Source organism: Camarhynchus parvulus, chromosome 8 (assembly GCF_901933205.1).
Source record: "Camarhynchus parvulus chromosome 8, STF_HiC, whole genome shotgun sequence".
Taxonomy (NCBI): domain Eukaryota; kingdom Metazoa; phylum Chordata; class Aves; order Passeriformes; family Thraupidae; genus Camarhynchus; species Camarhynchus parvulus.
In genome coordinates, this window is record NC_044578.1 from 7,070,849 (window position 1) to 7,092,448 (window position 21,600).

The 21,600-nt window shown below is 40.8% G+C and overlaps 1 protein-coding gene across 1 annotated transcript in view; it reads left to right on the forward strand.

Moving 5' to 3' along the window:
- LOC115906105 (BEN domain-containing protein 5) overlaps nucleotides 1-21,600 on the forward strand; it is a 560,702-nt gene that overhangs the window by 454,441 nt on the left and 84,661 nt on the right. Inside the window, exon 6 of the mRNA XM_030953001.1 lies at nucleotides 12,643-12,682. Within this exon, the coding sequence (XP_030808861.1) occupies nucleotides 12,643-12,682 (40 nt within the window). The remainder of the gene's footprint in view (nucleotides 1-12,642; nucleotides 12,683-21,600) is intronic.

The following is a 21,600-nucleotide window of genomic DNA, read 5'->3' on the forward strand; positions in this document are numbered from 1 at the left end:
CTTGGCCACCCCAGAATGGTATTTTTATTCTGAAATAATTAATTAATTCTGAAATTCTCAATGTTTGAGATGGGTGAATAGGATATCTCCAGTTTGCCTGAAGACTTAAAGGGTAAATTAGTGCTGGGCTTTTTGTAATCACTTGTAGAATGTAATCCAATAAATTTTGGAGGGGTTTTAAGAATTATGCAACTTGCTACTGATTTTTACCCATGGATTAAGTTTGAGGCAGAAAGGGAAAATACAGGCACTTTTATTAGAGTTTATCTGCAGAGGGAAAGCCTTTGTCTTGGGTTCTCCAAGAGACTGCAACAACAAATAATAAGTTTACCAGAGAGACTCGGTGCGTGTTGATTCATGGTTCACCCTTACCTCTCTCTGAGCTTGAACTGGTTAAAGGAAACTCTGTCATGAGAAATTGCAAGTATTTTAGCTGATCTCTGCCATCTTTTCTGAACCTCTACTGTTCCCCAGACTAGTTTTCATCTGAAGAATTTATTTTCAATGCAATGGTTCCTCTGGCTCTGTGGCTCCAATTCCCCATTTGGTATTTTCTCTGTTTTGCACAGCAGCTCTCTCTTCCTTTGGGATGTGCTCTGAGTGGTTGTGACAGTCCAGCCTTTCTTATCTCCCCCAAATCAAAGCCTAACTTGCAAAGCAAAGCAGATAATTGGCCAGTAGAATTTTAAAAAATATTTTTATTTGATGATTTGAGATGTTTTGCCTTGCTATTTTTTGATGCAAAATCAGAGGCTCCAGTCTGACCTGTTTTAGTGAGATTTTGATGCTTAGAATCATTCTCAAAAATACATTACTGCCTAAAAATTATTTAGGTGTCTAATTCACTCTGAGGTCAGTTGTTGAAAAATGTCACATCCTTTCTCTTGGCAAGACTTGGAGTGTGATATAGCAGGATTGTTAAATCAGAGCAAAATCCCATTTTAAATGCATATTTCTGATTTGTTGTTAATCAATATTGTGTTAGGGTTGCTGAGGGATTATTGTACCCTAATGGTGGTGAGATTCAGAATAAGTGCAGGGAGTAGATTGGCTGAGATAGGAAGGATAACATTTAGATGATCACTTATTTTTCTCTTTTCCATTAAGTTCTTGTTGTTGTTTTGAACACTATTAACATTCCCAGTGTACAGAAACACAGGGGAGACTTAGGGCAGGAGATAAGTTGATTGCAATCAAATTACATGACAAAACAGAAAAATAAACCCAGAAATAATTTTAGGCTTTTTATTTTAAAAAAAGAACATCCAGAGTTAAGACTGAAATAGCCAAAATGGGTGTTTCTGGCATTTTATGGATGCTCTGCATAGGTAGTGTGCCTCCAAATATTGGATGCTCTGAAATACCATATGGGCTGCAATTCCTAAGCAATACAGCAGATGTTTTAGGTGATCAATTCAGAACTCACTGGCTTTGTTTAGCTCTCCTCATTCCCAATTTTATATGATGTGAATGTGCCTGTCATCATAAGTAGAGGAACAGATCCATATTTAAAAATCCGTGCATAATTCAAAGTTGACACAGTAGCAATGCTAAAACACTCTCCAACCTAGAAAATCTCATGTTCCTTGGAGTCCAAAACACCTAGTTAGGGAAAGCCATGGCCAGCAAAATTAGCTTTGTGTGGCTTGAATCAAAACTTAACTATTCTTTTGAGTTTAGGTTTATTGTGCGAGGCAGATGAAAGCTGACAGTTCTGATTTCTTTGTTGATCAGAGGGCTGGGGGAGCTGGTTTGTTTGCTTATTTGGTTTTAAGAAAAATTTCATCTTATTTCTATGTAATTTGCTCCAAAGCCATCTTCCTAATGCACCTTTTTATCTTCAGTTCTCTTCACACTTTCTTCTCTGCTGCCCCTTGCTTTGCCAGTTCCTTGTATGCAAAGTGCCTTTCCTGCCCTAAGATCAATTTCTCTTTCTTTTCCTTTTTTCCTTTTTTCTTTTTTTTTTTCAAGGAGCTTTTAAACAGTAATCCCCCAATGATTTTACTTAGTTTTCTGCTCAAAAGCTCATTTGAAAATACTGATTCTATTGTATTGTCTGAACCGTTTAGTTTATTTATTTGGGGATACAAAAGACGTGAACTTTTTTTTTTTTTTTTTTTTTTTCCCCAGCTGTAAATTAGCACAGAAATATTTCTGGTGGCTGAAATAGCAGAGAGACTTTCTTCTGGAGTGGTCTGTGGGGAATAAACTTTTCCCTGGGGAGGCTGGGAGTGGAGAGGGCAAAGCTGAGCTGGGCTCCTGCGTCTCCTCCATAACCCAAACCCACAGGGCCGTGGCAAAGGGAGCCACATTTCAGAAGGAAAAATGTCCTCTGTCTCCAGTGCCCAAAAGAAAACTTTAAGCTCACTGAAAACAAGAATGAACCTGACACCTAATTTTGCCACTATAAATTAGAACATTTACATTTGTGTTGGTCTTTTGAAAAAAAATTTTTTAAAAAAACCCTGAAATATTGCTGTCTGACACAATGGAGTTCAGGCTAAGAACAAGGATAAATTTTCCTGGCATTTTCACCTGTGGAAACTCTGTTCACCTTTCCTGCAACTGTGAAATTGATTTGAAATGATGGACTGATGCTTCCCCCTGAGTTATTCTTGACATACCACAGCTTTTTTTGCTAACTGAAAAATAGGTACTCTTTGGGGAAGCAAATTGCTTTTCCTAACACAGTGTGTAAATGTTGTTGCAAACATCTAGATAATTAATTTTTGAGGTTAATGCTCAATGGATGTTTGGAAACCTCTTGGATTTCTTCTAAAAAATGAAGAATGTAAATAAGGGCAATGGTAGCAATTAAAATACAGTACAGAACTATCTATTTCTAAAAAAAAAAAAAAGGGAATTTCAGAGTGACTCACAAATCATTGCTAAACATCCACATTTCGAATTACCCAGAGAAACATATTTTCTGTGCAGCCCAAAGGACAACTGCTTTGTCTCATGACAGAATTACCACGTCCTTGGTTAAATGTTTGTTACGTGTGAGCAAATCTCAGCTTCTGTCTGGTGGGGATCTGGTTCTGAGGGGCACAACCTGCCCCCAGTGCCTCACCAGGGGGAAATTCAGCCTTTGGCTGGGCTGGACCCTGAAGCATCTCCACATTTGTGATGCAAAAAATGAGCAGTTTCATGTTAAGATTGGTTAATAAAGCATTTGGTTCCCTAGTCTCTCCCAGCAGGTTCTCCTGCTCAAAGTAGTCCCCAGATTTTTTGCCTGTCACCAGATTTTTCACCAGTGTGTGCTCTGGGTTTTTTAAGCACCATTAGATGTACATCAGGTAGCAGGTCCCCAGTGAATTGCTTATAGAACAACTGTAAAAGAGAGATAATTTGAACCAGTTAGCAATGAGGCTAATGAAATGAGGGTTTCAGACCTCTTATCTCTCTTCAGCTGACAGGACAAATGTTGTCCCCCGTTTTATTAGTCAGAATAACCTGGCATGGACTGAGGAGAGGAGCAAACTTGTAATATCTGGATGGCCTCATTTTCTTACACAACTCCCCATTGAGGCTGCTCTCAGAAAACTAATTCAGCTCAGTGATTCTGATGAACCAAACTTTTATTTTCTCCTTTAATATAACATAACATATTATTTACAACACATATAACTCTCTTCAACTGCTGTGAATAAAAATTCTCCTGGAATGGTTTTCACAGTTTAAAGCGCCTGGTTGAAGGATTTGGGTTTAAAATGCCAAATTTAAAAACTAAGATAAAGCTGTCCCAGTTGAGATGTATAGAGTGAAATGCTGCCTTGGCTACAGTAGCCTCCATTTGGCTTTTTTATTAACAATTTTAGAGACACCACCCGTTGATTAAACATGAATTACAGTAGATAGTGTACAAAGGCAGAGTGACCCTGGGAGTGGCTGTGGGGAGTCCCAGAGCTGCCCTGGTAGTCCTTAGGAATTGTGATAGCAGTGGCAGCCTGACTGTACCTTGTTCCACAAGCTTGGTGCCTCAGCTGCAGGAATTAGTGATGATTTTAGCACATTTCATAGGAAAGCACAACGACATCACTTCAGAAACAAATGAGAAAGCGATGGGTCTGTTTGGAAAGTCAGATTGTTCCTTTTACCTTCAGAAAAGCCCACGCTCATTTGTGCCATTTGACTTCTCCAGACAGTGCTGTCATGGGCTGTAATTAAATAGGCAGGTTTTGGGAGAATAAAGATTGGGATGCTCTGAATCATTTGTTGAAGTGAATATGACAAGCAGTGGTCTGGTTTGAAAAAAAAAATTATTTTGAGCAATAGGAAAACAAACTCACTGCCGTGGATTGTGAAAGGAAACAGACTCAAACTGAAATTAGATGAAAAGCTTGAAATTAGATGAGACCAAAATAGTTGACCATATAAATTTATATACTTCTCCATACATAACAGATTCTAATTTAACTTTTTGATGAAATTTTTATCATGTTGCCTTAACTTATATACAGTAATTAAGAGACATTACACAGTATGTGGGGGTTGAGGGGAGATTTTCAACAGTCTTGCTAGTTTAAATGTGAAAATACAGAGTTATTCCTCCTTCCCTCCTGCCTGTCCCTATTGCAGGAAAGTCTGTGGCTGTAGTGGTGCCTGAGCAGAGCTTGGAGGGCTGGAGTCAGTTACTCTTTCAGTGAAAAATTCTCATGTTTCAGAAACTTTCCCAACATCTTCAGAATCTGAGGTGTTTTTATTTTTTTTTTTCCTTCTCCTAGAATTTCCCTTTTTTCTGAACCAGTAATGCCTTTGAACCCAAGCCAGTCTTCTCCCGAGCAGTGTCATGGCTATTCTGGTATGATGACAGTTTATTAAACTTAGTGTTAGTTGACATGAAGAGAATAGAAAACTGCTACTAAACTGCTACTAAACTGCTACTAGCTGGTAGCTAAGCTGCTTAGGTCAAACATGAATTTTGTAACTTAAGTCCCAATTTAAATAAATATTAATTTAGGCATAGAGAGCAAAAGAATATTTGGGAGAAACCATCTGTGGGTTCAGAGCTCAATTTCAAGGTCCAGATGGGGGCCATGAACCTCTGAATTTGTCTCTCCCTTATGATGTAATCACAGGCTCCTACAATTGCATGTTTAGTTTAAAAATTGCCTCTGTTGGGGGTTAATCTGTCCTGTTATCTAAACCAGCCCATAAACAATGGCTGGCCAGTCAATATCCCATTACTGGTATAGGTAGATATGCTTTGTTTCTAATTAAACATTCATTGAACACTGTTGCTTCTCTCCCCTGCCCCCCAACAAATGGTGAACTTTCCAAGTTCATAATTGCTTTCAGAAATGCTGCCCCTTTCCTTGGTAAAACTTAATGCAAGACAGGAATCACAGCTAAAGAATTGCAAGGCAGTGCCTGGAGGGATGTGTGTCATGGATGGATTTTGGTTGTTAATGGCACACTGTGGGGTCTGTACAGTTCTTCCTGCCCTTATTTACTGTATTTTTCAAAATAAATAAATCTTAAATAGAAGGGTTTATTAGCTCCTGCTGCTTACTATGTACTTTAAAACATAATCCGTTGTTTGTGGCATTACAATAATCTCTATAGGCATTAAGTAATTGATGTCACAAGCACAGGATTATAACCACAGCTCTGCAATTTACATAGTAATACAAGAAACTATGAAAAACCTGCATGGCAGTGTTTCACCAAAACAAACCCCTTAGAGTGCTGAGTTAAATTGTGGAATGAGTCGATCCTGAGCCCTTGCTATGTAAGTATATTTAAAACATGCACAAGCAGCTAAAGAAAGTACAGCTAAAAAAGTCTTGATCCCGATTTGGATGTAGGGCCAGACCATGGAGAATGGGCCTCTTCTCTCCTCTTCCTTCATTTCTTGCAGGCCCAGAGCTTTTGGGAAAGAGCAGAACAAAGATATTGGCTACATCACCCTTTCTTTTCCCTCAGTCAAGAGGCTTTTTGCTGTCATAGCTTTAATTGGCAAAATTAAGGACCAGTTCATTCCAAAGCAGTTCCTTCCTCCTGCCTTACTTTCCAGAGATGAGATAGCCTCCACAACTTTTTGTTGTGATTGTTAATATTACAGTGAACAGAGAGGTGCCTTTTTTTGATTCCTAGTGGTTCACTATGATAGTGGTTACTACTTTATTGCAGCTGCATATGTAAATAAGGCAACCTATAGACGAAGCACGAGTAGATGTCACTCAAGAACATGTGGAAGAGGCCATGAATTTGTGGGGCCCATAAAGCTGAGAGTGGCTCCCATGGCTTGGGCAATGTTCTACAGCTCTGCCTGCTCACCAAGGGGCTGCAACCTCCTCCTGCTGCCATAGGTTTTACTGACTGTGTGCTAAAAAATGGCTTTTCCACCTTTCCTTAACCTTTGTTGTGTTAATGTTCATTCTGTACAGCTTTGGAGCACAACAGGGCTGTAAGAACATTATGTGTGGATCTTCTGTTCCTGAGACAAATAGTTCGAGGGGGAAGAAGGAGAAGTCTCAGCTACTTGTTCGGCAGCGCTTTGGGCAAGTAGGAAGGCACCATGCATCACTGGTTTTGGGAAAGAAATAGGCAAGTGTCAGGTGTTAAGTAGGAGAGGATGTGCACTGGAAGAATGAGTAAAGTAGCTTAAAGGTTTGGCACTGTCTTTCGTTATTTGGGCTTGGTTTTGATTCTAAAGCAGAATCGAGTTACCACACATTGCAGTGATCAAATACCTGCAGAGGTCACTGTCAAAACGGTTTAGAATGCTCATTATAGTCCTTAGCATGAGCAATAACGTATCCCAAACCACTTTATAAATGTTCCTCCACACCTATATTATCAATAATTGATTCCACAGGGTAGGCTACAGCAGATGCAATTTGCTAAAATCCCGGTCAAGTGTCAACAAGCTGACTGGTTCATTTTATCATTATACCAGAAAACTTTAGCAGCTAATCATAAAGGAAGTACAAAATATGAGATCTTGTTTCATTATGTGAACAAAAGTCTGTGATTTTAGGCTGGAAAAAAAGAAAAGCTCAGAATTGTGGGGGGGGGGGAAAGACAGTTTTAAATCATCGGATTATCAATTTTTGTAGGATTTGAATTAGTACTTTTTTGGTATCATTACTTAAATCAAGAGTTTCTCTTTGGAGGTAACTCTTGTACTCTGAAGGGAAGGAGATACAAGTAGTGAAACTTGCATTTGAGGAACTGGGAACTGGGCAGACATGAATGCCCACTTTTTCCCCAACCACTTCCTTCATCAAAGCCTTCCTTAAAAAATTATCCAGATGTTGATAAGCCCTGAATACTTAACCTGTGGCAACAAGAAGGATGGGATACGGCCTTTGACCTGCCCCTCCTCCCCTTTTTCCCCCCAGTGCAAACCATGGTGGCGCTCACGTTGTGCCACCCACCTGTGCCAAGCTGCACTCTTGGGATCTCCTTGATCCTTTTCTGAACCCCTGGGTTCCTTCATGCCATAATGTGAAAAGACAGATTTCCAAAGCATTGACATTACAGATTGTGGCAATCACAGAGGCCACAGATATGTGAAATGTACCCTTCAGTGCATCCTCAGCTTTATTTGTGATAAGATACGCTGGTTTCAATTACTCTTGTGTCAACACAGTTTACAGAAAAGAAACACTTGTTTTGAAGTCAAAAAGAAAAGGTGCTATTAGCGACAACTTGTGGCAAAGTTTCCAGGAAAAAAAAAATAACATTGCACAATTCATTTCAATCTTAAACCCTCTGCACAGTAAATTGAAGGTGGTGAGGGACAGGCACATGTTCAAAACACACTCAGATTAGGGGGAAGAAATCAATAGCATAGACCAGGCTGGGTAAAAGGAGCAGACAAAGTCCTTGTGAGGTCCCAGAGAGCCAATTGCAGCTTCCTGTGAGGGGGAAATGGCAGGAGCTGTCAGTGAGTGGGCAGCCTGGTTTTGGGATCACAGCTGCAGCAAAAACTGCCCACAGAGTGAAGGCAGTGGAAGGCACAAAGCCAACAGGAGCTTTCTAGGGCTGAAGTCGATCTCAGCCCTGGGCTTGGGTATTTTATATGGAGCAAGGCAGGAATAGATGGCCTTGCTGTTTAGAAAAACCTCTGCTGGCTCCTGGGATGTGGATGGCTGGGAAGCTGAAGGAGCTTCCAGCATCATGTGTGGAATAGATCCTTGAGTAGCTGCTGCCAGCTCCATCCCCACTTACCTGCACTGCTGGGTCCAGGGGCCCTGGAGATGATGTGCTGGGACAGAAGGCAGGGATAAGGATATTTTTTGGATCATGGCTGGAGCAGGAATAGGAAGATGACTTTATAATTGCTTTTTTATCACTCTTTCTGACTATATTGACTTAATACTTGACACAGCTTGGCTGGCAAGGAAGGCCCAGATACATTCAGAATTAGATATGACGAGGCTCATTCTTACATGAGAAGAAAATCATCGGTTGCTACAGAAACAGCTCCATATCAGTCTCGTGGGGCATCTTTGCATCTGGCTTTTTTTCCCTTCTCTTTTGCTAATCTGTAGATAAGAGTCAAAGCAAGTGCAGCACATCCCACATCTATATAAAAGGTTGGAGGAACTCTGCAGAGAGCAAAGTGTGAAAGAACATCTCATAGATAAGCTAAACTTAAATGAATGAGTTAATTTACACTCCCCTTGCAATTTTTTTCCTAGTTTTGCAACTCTTGCTAAGTTAATTGAGGTGAAAATTAAATGACACCAGTCAGCAAATATTTTAAAGACCTCCAAAACCAAGGAAGAGAAAGGAGTTACTTAGAAAAGGAGCTACTAAGAAACAGGAAAAAATCTGAGGGGTGAGTTAGAATCTGTGTCGAGAAAATTGTGTCTTGTAATGGAATAATAATCCAGAGTCACTTTTAGGCAAGTTGTTTGACTTGATAAATTCAGGAATTAGTTAAAAGTAAGTGTATATTATGGGTGAGCAGGGACCATTCGGCACACTGCAGACCAGCTCACCAACAACGTTCTTCAACTGGTTCCCTAAAATGTAATGAATTCTTGATGCTTAGTAGATTAATATTTATTGAGTGAATCAATGCTTAATTTATTAAAAAATTGCCTTCCTTGTATTTTAATATGATTTATTACTCATCAGTGCCTTTTGCATTAATTAAGGATTGTGTTAATTTTGTGGAAGCGAGCACGATCTGCTGCAGGTTTGCTGCGAGCCCTGGTGTGCTGGAGGGACCGTGCCTCTGGGTAGTGCCAGAGATGGAAACTGCTCCAGGTGGGAAGAGGATGAATCACCAGAGGCCTCTTCCTGCCCTTGGGATCTCAAACAGCCAGCCGAGTGGAAAAGAGGATGCTGCCCCTTAAGGGCAGGACAGGATTACAGCAGCAGTGATACTGTGATGATGCAGGGAATATTTCTGTTTGCCTCTTATAAATTATGGCTGATGCTGTGGGGATCATTTTTGTGTCTCTTGTGGAATGCCCTTTTGTCAACGTGGGTGAAATCCAGCCTTAGAGACATGGGAAGCTGTCACCACTTTCCCAACCAGGGACAACGCTCATCACATTTCAGCGCTCAGATTGTAAGAAATTCTTGGGACAGTGGGTTGCCTGAAGATTGGGATGGTCCCAAGCATCTCAGCAGGGGCAGGTGTTTGAGAAGTGGAAAATTCCTAAAGGCAGAACAAAAAAAGACAGACATCTTGTGAGCTGAGTCTTTCAAGAAATCTGTCAAAACAGGGAGAGGGTGATCATGCTGGAGGGGAGCCACAGCTGCAATTTGCATCTTTCAGCACTGAAGAAAGAAGCAAATACATAAAGCCCCACAGCCACGATTCTTCTGATGAAATTATTTTATTAATGGGTGTGACATTTGTAATGTCTCTCTCTTTAAATTCAAATACTGCTGTTTTTATAGCTGCTCATAAGTGAGTCTGTCTGGGTTTTTTTTTGTTTAAATCCATCTAGTTACCAGGCTGCCTGCATCCAGCTGAGCCCTGGAAACGGCAGAGCTAGCCCTGAGATCTGAGAGCAGGCAGGAATCTCCTGAAAGTGATTGTGTCCATAATTAGGGCATCTTTGCATGTTTAAATGCACGATTCTGGAATGCACTCTGCTGTTTGCTTCTCTGCGGGGCTGGGGTGAGTGTACACAAACTTCCCTTGAGGAGCTAAATCAGAGAAACCTCTTCAAGGTCCAGTGAAGGTCAGAGCTGAGAATTTTTTCCTCCCTCTGTCACCAGGCAGGCAGGAATCACTGAGCTCCAGCCTGGAGCACTTGGGTGGAGCCAGTGCCAAGAACCTGGTGGCATTTCAAATCCCTTGCAGCAGTTAGGTGTTAGATGCAAAAGATCAGTGCTGCTCCACTTGGAGTCAGAGAAATAACTTCAGCTTAAAGTTCAACATATACACAAAGATTTCCTGGATCTGGAGTTAATTTGTTTTTTCCAAGGTCAGCTTGAAGGCAGCATTCAAAAAAGTTACAAACTGAACATTTGACTTGTAATAATTTCATTTTATTTCCCATTTGTTTGACCTGTCCTATATGCTTTTGTTTTCCTGACGCATCAAACTACGCTATTTTGGTTTTTCACTTAATGTTTATTTTTAGGCCATTTAACAGACTCAACTCAGGACTGGGGGCCAGTTGGGCCGCATGCCTTTCTCTCTGTTCCATATCTTTACATTTTCCAACTTTCTTTGATGCAGGATATTTATATTCCACCTTTTTTCCTAGTAGAGAGGCTTTCACGGAGTATAGGCTTCAGATATATATTTTCTGCTCTAGCTGCTCGTTAGATATACAGCATTTGGAGTTCCAGTTGTGCTGAGAAATGTAAGCAAAGCTTTTGGCCCAGTGGGGGCTGAGCTCTGGCATTTCACAGCTTTGTACATATGAATCAGGATTAAGGTGCAGGATCTATATAAAATTTAGCTCATTAGGAGATGTTTTGTCTCACAGCTCCCCTTGGGAAGGTGGGTCCTGTGTGTGAACAGATTTCTTACTCTGCTTTGCTGCTCCCAGGAAAGTAGAGGGGTAAGCAGGTGTCACAAGGCAGCAGCAGGGTTTTCTGCTCCCTTTTACCCTGGCACACCTGGAAAAAGGTTTGGCCCCAGTATTTTAGACTAAAGCAAATATACCCAAGCACACTGCTAAGGTCATGCTTGGAATGACTTAGCAGAGGTAAGAGAACAAGAAGTACCTCTGGAAAAAGAGATAGGAATTTTCTCTCAAATGTATTTTGTGTTGTGCCAGAGGTAAGGAACTGAAGGCCAAAAAGGTTTCAGAAAATGTGGTTTTTTCCAGCCTGACATCCCACTTGGCTTTCCAGCAGGCCAAATGTGCTGTTGTGCCCAGCATAGCTCAAATGTATTCAGTGTCCATGCATCTTCAGCCAGTGAAGCCTTACCACAGGGAAGTGATGGGTTTGGAAAGGAGTTTCATCAGTCGTGATTTCCAAGGAAGAGCACTCAGGGTAGGGAATACCACGTCAATGTTTCCTCCTCAAGGACTTTCAGCTGTCACATAGGGAATACAGTGAGTGCAGTGATGAGAATTAGATCGATAGGGCTGACAATAAATGAAAGTAACACAGACATTATTGAGCAAATTAGGAGAGAGAAATTAAACTGGACAGTATAATCTTCAATACCTGCTAGACACACTGATGTTGGGCAAAGTTAGGAAGAAGACAGCAAGTTGGAAAGTGCTATGATGAAGGGGCAGTAGCAGTCTGTCTGTGAGATGGGGAAAGCCCTGCTTGTGACAGAAAGCTCTCAGCCCTAGGAAAAGTGGAAAAAAGATGATAATGGTCCAGGAGCACCTGGATTTAAGTGGCAAGTTACAGAGAGACAGTGGTGGAGAAATCACCTGAGACTGGGAACATGGAGTAGGTAACAGTGCTGATTACGTGTTACAGGAAAAGGGAACCTCAGATGCACACCACCATCACAAACGCTTTGGTGGGATTTTTGGCTTGCTCCAGGCCAAACATTTTCCTAACTTCCTCACAGTATGAATTTGTTCACCCTGTGAAGGTTTGCAGCAATTCCAGAAACCAGTCCTCTGTGTAGACTTGATTACTTGCCATAATAACTGCCTTTATTTTGCTGTCTGTACACATATCAAGTGATGATCAAATCTGGCAAGCTTTTGGGATGAGGGATATCCAGTGGCAGCAAGATCCATGGGCTGACTGCAGTCAGCATGTAAAGAAGCTTTCCTTTTATCAGTCCTGGGTTTGTCTAGATCCTCTTGCACGTCTTTGAAAGGTTCACCCCAAGGCAATATAATTGTGTTTGATCACATACAGACATTGAGTCAATGACTGATATGAATAAAGAATTTAGAGTTGCTTGTCCTGGTTCCATGTCTTCTTCCCTGTAGAATCAGAAATCACTTTTATAAATATATCGGTCCATCTGTGCTTCCAGCTATCCATTTCAAGTATATGTTCCAAAAAAGAAATAGTAACACTTTATAAGGGCAAATAAAAACACATTAAAAGAACTGAGGAAGGGGATTTTTCTCCCTCGTAAAGTACATGTGGATCCCTTCCAAAAGAGTTACAGTGAGCCATGTAACTTGTAATTAATCCTGCTGTAAATGTCAGAACACTTACTTTGCAGGTCTAAGCTGACCCACTAAAATTAGTCCCCTTTTAACAATTCCTTTATAATTTGTTTTTCAGCAGAAACGGCGGCTTGACCTCCTGACAATAACCAGCCCTGGTAAGTGAGCTCTGCCGCGCCGCTCTCTTCTGTTTTCTTAAAGAGATGGTTGTCTAAATGTGTTTTTTCTCCCGTCTCTGACATGCAAAATGAAAAACACTGTTCCCCAGAAAATCTTTCACCTAATAACAAGTGACAGCTATATTGTGCTCGGCAAAGCCCCGGGCAGTTATCCGTTCACAGAGCTGCCTCTTCAGACCTTTACTCTATGAATTGGAGTGCTGATATTTCTTTAAGCCTCCTGGGGTTACAGTTAGCGGTATATCTGCAGGGCAGATGCCCTCAAATTCTCAAAGTGTGTTCAAGTATCACAGAAATGCAAGCTTGACTTTCCTTGGTGGCAAACGGGAGCAGTTTGGGGAGTTGGGAGATGGTGACACTCGATATGTGGAAGGAGACACAAGGTCCAGGCTCAGGGCTGAGAACCCCAAAGTGGGGAAGGAAATATTTACGTGGAATTAAAATGCCTTAAACCATTTGTTTCCTGATTTTGTCATTTACCTGTCAAGGAGATAAACCAAAATTTGTTCTTATTGGGAAAGTGTGGGGGTGTGGCAAGAGTGAATTTTGAAGGTCTCAGCATCATGATGGAAATGCAGATTGGTTCCTCTGTGATCTCAGCTCTTAAGGCTGGGTGGTTTTTAATTTATTCCTATTTGCCAGGCTCACTTTCTTTCCTTTAGCTGCTACAGAAGTTTGCTGCCCACCAGCTTCAGATGAAGCCCATCTCAAATAGTGCCACATTTTGGTTAACTTTCCTCATTTTTCAGATGTGTGTATGAATTAAGCTTTCAGGTGGGCTTTAACTGGGACTAATGAATTCTGGCCTTAACTGGTAATAATGTGCTAGCAGAGTGAACAGGTGTTATGGGAAGTGAACAAAACGTGACACACATTTGCTTGGATAACAATTCTGCATCAATAATTGTTCTGACACTCTGAATGTAGATATAATCTGTGACATGGTTTCTCCTTCACTAACCTTGTTAAAATAATAAGAATTAAAATAAGGAGGAGGAACACTTTGTTGGGACAGATGTTTGAGGCTATTGGCAATTGCATTACATTTTTGCATGTTCACTTTTCACGCAGTTTGCAATTATGTTAATGTATGCTCAGGGCACTTGCTGATAAAAGCAACAATACAGTGTGATACAGCTATTGTCACTATTCTAACTGTAACTTCAAGGACAAACATGGCACATTTTTCATTTTCCATATCTTCAGCATTCCCTGTTTCTAGAGGAAAAAGAAAAAAAAAAGATGTCTGAAGGTCTTAATCATAGCACACACTGAGATCTTGGATAAGGGCACCAAACTCTACAGGCACTTTTTCAATAAGAGAAAAGAAGGTTGGAGACCAGAATGACTTAATATGAGACTTTTCTGTAAAACAAACTTATGATACCTTTCTCATAATTTCTGACACAGTATTCAGTGTAAAAGGATTGATTGGGTTGAGTTTGTGCATAGATGTGATCAGTAAATAGCTGATCAGATCTCTGTTTAATAAAGCAATCTACTAAATGAACACAGCAATTAGAAGGATCTACTGCGTAGGTAAGCATGCTGCACTTAAGCATGCTGCACAAAAGCTTTCTATAACATGCACCTTTTCTGAAATGCAAGTTTTACCCTTTGATATTTAACCAGAAATCTAGCGTAACTGGATACAGAGGGGAAAAAAATAATATTTGTTCACGATTGCATAATAAAGTGCCTGTAGTTTTTCCTTCAGTAAAGGCGTAGTAGAAGCTTGGTGCTGGATCAGGCCAAACTTACCAAAGAGCCTAAAGCTGAGATTTTTCAAAGGAGTTGAAATAGTTAGGCACTCAATTCCTAGTAGGATTGGAAAATGTCAGCCTGTGGATTAAAGGGTCTAGTTTCAGCCCTACAAATACAAAAATAAAATAAAATAAATCATAGCCTTGGGGCTTTTATCTGTCTTTGGAGACTGCTACTTTAAAATATTTAATTCTTTGAGTCCTAGTTCTAAGATCTGACACTGACAGTCTGCTTTTACAAAGTCGTGATATCAGTTATGATGGCTGAGATCAGCCATAATCACTGTCAACCCTTAATTTACTGATTCAAATGAGGGGCTGAGCTGTTTAGTTGTACCTGCCAATCCTCTGGGACTTGTTTCTATTCTCCACCTTGCCGCAGGCAGGCAGCCTTTGCTTTTGGCAGAGGTCACACAGCTTTAGTTGGAGTTGTGAAAGTCCTCTGTGTCCCACAAGGGGCGTCGGCCACCAAAACCCTATTGCTTAATTGTAAGAATAGACAAACGGCTTCAGAAGAAAAGGTGACCTCTGAGATTTGCACTTCTGTCACAATGAATATAATCTCTCTTTCTTGTGTGTGTGTGCGTGTGTGTGTGGAGCTCTTGAACCAGTTTTTCTACCTTTAGTCAAGAATCAATGGTGATCCCTCGCAGATAGTACAACAGCTGTTCTCCATGTGCTACTAAAACAATTTCCAAAAACTGATCAGTCAGTTAATGAGATTAATTGCAAGGTAAAATAATGCCATTAATGTAAGTTAAGTGTTGTTGAGACTCAGGCACCAAAATATTTAAAGGGAGTTTGTGGAATCACAGAAACCTTAACGTTGTCTCATGGCAGTCCCACTGCTCCCCATGGCCATGGCTGTTGCATGATGCCCCAGAAATCACCCCCAGAAGGATCACAATTTGTGCCTGCTTCTTGTTCCCTGAACCTCACCCCTGCCCATGCTGTGCTGAGCTCACACTGAGAGTGACCCAGAGCTGCCTCTTGCCCTGCTCCACGTGGCTTCCAACCCCCAAGCAAAGGGTGCTTGGCTTCCTGAAACCTGCCTGAACAGGTTCTGGGCTTAAAAGCACATCTATATGTTAAACTGAACAGGTATAGACCATTAATCTATACGCTGGACTGAAACAAGCCTGGGCAAAAGTGAAAAAAAATAAAAGAAACAGGAATACAGATGGCTGGAGCTGCAGCTCAACTACACCGTTTGTATGCAACATGCAGGGCTCACCTCTTGCAGCACCCTAATAAAGCAGGTATGGAAAGCTCCACACTGTGCCCCAAACTGGAGGAAGTCTTTCCTTTGCTGTGGATCCCCAGGAACAGCCAGACACAAATGATGCATAAGCTGGGAGCAAGCCAGACTCCCTCATGCTCAAATATATTCCTTTGAAGTAACTGACACCCCTGTAAATGTGGAGGGGAGTTCTCTGCTCTGCCTTGCTGCTGAGTAGCTGGAGGAATGTTAAGTTAAATTTATCAATGCTCTCACCACACTCCTTTCTTCTTGCCCCTTGACATGTGAGGTACAATTAGAGTGCTGCTGTACAGTTCAGGGTGCCCGAGTCAGAGCTGGTGTGCGCAGTGGGGTGGGGGAAGGATGTTAAAAATTCATTAGGAGCTGGCAGGGACATGCTGGCAGGGAGTGGGACATAATGAGATTTAAGTTTTGGTAATTTAAATTTTCTTTAAACCCAGCTTTACCTTTGAATTGGATCCAAAACATTTCCTTAACGCTATTCTAGTTGTCTTTGAGGTTTGGGACCAAAGCTTGAGGTGGTTTAATTTGGCCTTGTTGCACAAAGGAGATGAGGATCTGCCCTTCATTTCTCTGTGATCACGTTCTAGTAGCACTTTGAACACGCACATGCAATCACATCACATTTTGTGGTAACCACTCAATAGCTGCAAATAAGATACCCCTGTTTCCATAGCTTTTCCATGGAGACACAGCTTTTTGCATCTCCTGTGTTTATGATAATAACACAGCTTTCCAATTTCTCTTCTCAGTAAGGTAAGTTCCTCTCCCACTGAAGTATATTTTAATTATTGATACCATAAATGGAAGTGTGTTGGAAACTATTGGCTTTGAAAATAGCTAACGTGATATTATCCAAGAACCATCAGGAAAATTCTTTTGAAATTCTCTTTGATTCAGCCATCCTCAGGGCTTTATCCTTCTCTACCAGTCTCTCTACTGCCAATTTAAAATAACATTCTCTTGAAATCAGTGCAATGTCAGGAGAAATTCATCAGCACCGTAGGTGCATGTTTCCCAGATGTATATAAACCTACTACATTTGGCAGCAGTAAATTGATTGCATTTAAAAAACCTGGGGTAGTTGAATATTCCGTAGTGTCCAGCTTGGCTACAGCACAGAATATAAAGTAATTTTTTTAAGTTTCTTTCAGTTCTGTTTTAGATGAAAAAATGTAAGTGCTGACTCTGTAATTCCTGGTTTTTGATTTATTCAGATTTTCCTAATGTGTAAACCACATCAGAGCTTTACAGGCAGGGACATAGTAAAATAATCCTAATCTCTATTGAGATCTGGTCAGAAGTATTAATGGCTTCTATATGCTTCCTCCTAACATTCAAGATCTTACACTTTTAAACAGGGAAAAAAGCTTGATTTTAAAAGTATTTATCAGTCTGATCTATGTGGTGAAATATTCTCCCCCCTTTAATATCATCAGTGCTGCATGCTCTAAAAATGTCTCCATTTCATTAATTTGTGATATACTGCTACCCTGAATTCTTTTAAGGTGGCTTTAGCTTCTGCCATACATATTTTACTGCTTTAAATTATAGATATAGGACTGTTGCCTAGTTAATTTCCTCTGGTTAGGAAAATATATTTCTGCTCTCCTGGCATTGCATAAAGTGATATGTGGGATTTGCTATATTTTTTAGCTGATTAAGTTTTGCATTTCTACATATTACTGTTTATGAGACCTCAAGTAAAAATGCGTAAAGGAAGGAGAAGTTTTATAGTATATTTCAAAGTTTCATTTAACTATAAATTTCACCACTAAGCCCTGCTACAAGACTTTTCCATTACCTTCCAGGATAGTCTGGCTATCAACTTCTTTCTAATTGAAGCATGAAAATAATATGAACTCAAAGTCATGGAGCTATAAAACAGTTATTAGTAAAAATGATACCAACTAATAAAATGTGACAGAAAGTTGTTTGCTGCTAAAACTCAGGGACATTTTTTTTTTTTGCAGGTCCTTATTAATTAATAGCACATTGATTTTGGTCTAAGTATGTATCAAAGGATGGCATTGAAGATTTTAAACAGCCTAACTTAACCACTGCTCATGTTTGTTAGTGAAGCTTCACATGCTCTTTTACTTGCAAAGCTGGTGGAGAAAAGAAATTACTTAAAATTCCAGTAATAATTGAGTCTTTTAATGCTCAGTGAATTATTTCCCATATCATTGGGTATTAATCCACCCATTTGTCCACAATAATATGAGATAACTGGAGGAGTCAGAATCTCACTGCTCAGCAAGGCAATGATTTGTCTGAACCCACAGTACAAGAATTTCCCTACCATAAAAATAAAATACAAATGCTAGAATCTCTGCTCAAAGTGAAATTCTCGTGTTGTCTGTCTTAGCTGAACCATAAAGCCACAGGAAGAAGTTTTTTCCAGGCTTGATGAAACTTTAGCAAGATAATTGTACTAACAGAGAGCAGAAGGAAGACGTGGACTCTTTTTCTTTTTTTGTGTCATTAGGTTGGCTTCAGCTGTCCTGAGGCTAATTAGGAAATTTTACTATATCCAATATCTCATCTTTAGAGTATCTGAAGAGCTGTAAGAATTTCCATTTGCTGTGATAAGGAGAAATAATATTGTTGCTTGTAATTACTCTTTCATGCAGATCAGTACCTTCCTGATTCTCAGTTCTACCTCTGCATTTGCCAGAATAATAATTGCAGAGATGCCTCCTACTGCAGTGTCTTTTCCCTTCCCTCACACCATGTCCCAAGAGAATGAGTCCTCCCTGATCTTTCTGCCTGTCCCCTGACCTATTTCCACCTGTGTCACCAAACATCACCCACATCCATCTCCAATATTTGACTTCTACAGAAATGACACTTTTTTGATTCAATAATGAAACCAGAACTTTATCCCCATTTGTTTGCAGAATGTTTACTTTTAGTAAGGCTGTTTCATCCCCACCTTTGCATTTAAAAAAGTGACCTTTTTTTTGGATACATGTAGAAGAAGTGATATTTGCGAAGTCAAAATAAGACTGCAGAGAAGATATTCTAAAGGCTAATCCATTACTTTTGAAGAAAAATATCAAGCTTTACCACAATTCCTTATTATTATTCTGGGTCACCATGGTGTTTCCATGCACCTTGGCATGTCCCTTTAATTGGTTCCTTACATGGGAAGGTCCGGCACAGTTGCATTGAAAGCTGACATTTCTAACTAACTGACCTTTTCAGGCCCAGTGACACTCCTATAATGATTATCCTCTAGCATTGTTTGGACACAATACCACATACTTCACAGCACATAAAGAATATGTTCTTTGAGAACTATTCAAAATGCCCAATCTCAAGTTAGCAAAATGAGAAAATTGGGTGCAAACATTCATCAGAGTGTTATTGTGCAGGTATCGATTTGAATGCCCTTTCATTTCTCTGGGAAAAAATGTTGTATTATAGAGCTCTAAATTAACTTCTGTTCTGTTTTTTTCCCCCAATAAGTATAAAAAGGTCAAATTCATTCATAAGGCTGAATAGATTTGCAGGATATAAGCAATAAGATAGCAATCAACCTTCAAATAACCTTGAAAGAGACAGTATCTTTTCTTATGAACAGTAATTGATCTGCTCATTAAGTCACTGGGTACTCTTTGGGGCTCACCTGGGCAAAAATGTGTAAGACCTGTGAGGAAATTATGTCAGCTACAGCAAAACAGGAACAAATCCTCATGTGGAAATCTAAATATTTCACAGGTTTTGAGGGGTGTAAAGCTGATGAGAGGATTGGTATTGCAACACGAATTCCTTCACTTTGCTGTTACAAGGGTGAGTGGGAAAGATCTAGAAAAGACCTCAAAGTGTGAATTTGGTATTTGTGAGGACAACAATCAGAGCATATTCATACCTGCCTGAAAACCTGGATACATCTTCAACTTGCCTTTTGGATTTAATGGCCAATGTGGGAGGGTGGCCACTGGTCATTCCATGTACAGGGGGTGCACATAGAGGGGCCTTGTGCTACACATGGGATAGGGCTGGGCATTGTTCCTCTGTTAAACTCAGTCAGATTGTCAAATGAAGGCTTTCCATGCACCATGAGGGCTTTGGGCATGTGTGTGGTGTTCATCATCTCTGCCTGCATGGACATAAAACCCGTGTCCAGGTTGTTGCAGCACTGACTCCCTGGGTGCTGCCTCCTGTCACCTCCAGCCCTGGGCTGTGGCTCTGCAGCTCCTCTGGGGCGAGCAGGAGCTGCTGAAGGACTGCTGGAAATCTCTTCAAGGGAACAGTGTCTGGCCAGGGGCCTGCTCAAAGTGCCAGGACTGCCAATTTAAGATAGCAATCAGAAGATTAGTGTTCTGACCATGTCCATATTTCATTTCTGCATGTAAATCCACGTTATGTTTTTAGTGTTATTTTTATGAATTGCACAGAGGCCGAGGACTATCTGTGCATAATTGATTACAGTGAGTTGTCTTGGTTCTTATCTTTGATCAGAATTTTCAGGAGCAGCAAGTATCCCAGGTGACAAGGCTTTTTATGCTGTAAATGTTCGCACATAATACTTTCTGTTTTACTTCACAATGAGCATCTCACTCATTTAGAGGGACTGAAAATCAGCAAGTCTGTGCACAGGTGCATTGTGATCCTCTTCTTGTGTAAGCTCAGGGAAAACTTAAAATAGAAACTTTTTTTCTCATAAACCCCTTATTTCTTCAGTATCAGATGGAAAGGATGGAAAACATTCTTCCTTTTTAATGAAATTTTAATTCTCAAGGTCACCTGTCACTCTTCACTTAGGCACATTTCTTCTCTCTGAGTGACCTGAACAAGACTAAGAGGATATCATTGTATTAAATATCTAGAAGGCAGCAGAGGATTATATTGACACTACAAAATAGAACACAGTGCAGAAATGCATGAGCCAGCAGAGCCCTGAACAGCAGAGCTGTGCTGCAGCCTCACCAGCGTGGGGACAGCTGCCTCCGAGCTCTGTTCCTTGGGTGCTGTGCCAGAGACAGATAAGCCCCAAGTCCTTTTTTCACTGGCTTTAGGGTGTTGCTATCCCAGTGCAGCTGAATTGCACCTGGGCCTGAATCTTGGCTTGTGTCTTTTTATTTTTCTAACCTAGCCAGGTACACGCAGCAACCGTGCTTAATTTCTATTTTAGCAGAGTCCATGCACCCCAGTCCACAGGGGTGTCATCCTGCTGGATGCAGTGACACCAAGCTGCTCCTGAATAACTGGCAATTTAAGTAGACAAAGACCAGGGCAGTGGATGGGAAACATGGAAAGAGAATGTCAAAAATAAAGTGTTATTTTCATAGAACTCTTTTCTCGCCCTTTCCTCCAATCTCTGATGTAACAGAAAATGGCAGAAACAGTGGTGATTATGCAGGAGCAACGAGTGGGACTGAGGAAGAGGGGAGCAGGAACTGCACAAAGCTCTTTTCCTAAGCTCATTTGTTTCTAAGGATTGCCAGTGGGCTCATTTTTGTTTTGTATGCAGAACATTTCTGTTAAAGCAGTCAGCCAAGGTCACAGGGAAACCCACAAGAAAGGATAACCCAGAGCCCTTATTATTATTTTGAGCTTGTAACAAAGGAATTTTTAGTAGAGATTTGAATGGGGAAGGTGTGCTGGTTCTGTGAATTCAGACTGTAAGGGCAGCATAAGCCATGGTGGAAAAGAGACTTGTTCATCACACAGCTCAGTGCAGTTTTGGAGGGAGCCATTTGAGCTGCTGCTAAATGAGATAACGTGAGGACTGTTAGAGTAGCAGCACTGCAGTGTCCTTAGGAAGCAGTTAAAGGAAGGTGAAACGCTGTTTGAACACCAGGCTCTGCTCCTGACGTGGCACGAGACCCTGCTGTGAGCGCCAGGACAGAGAGTGCTGCCCGAGG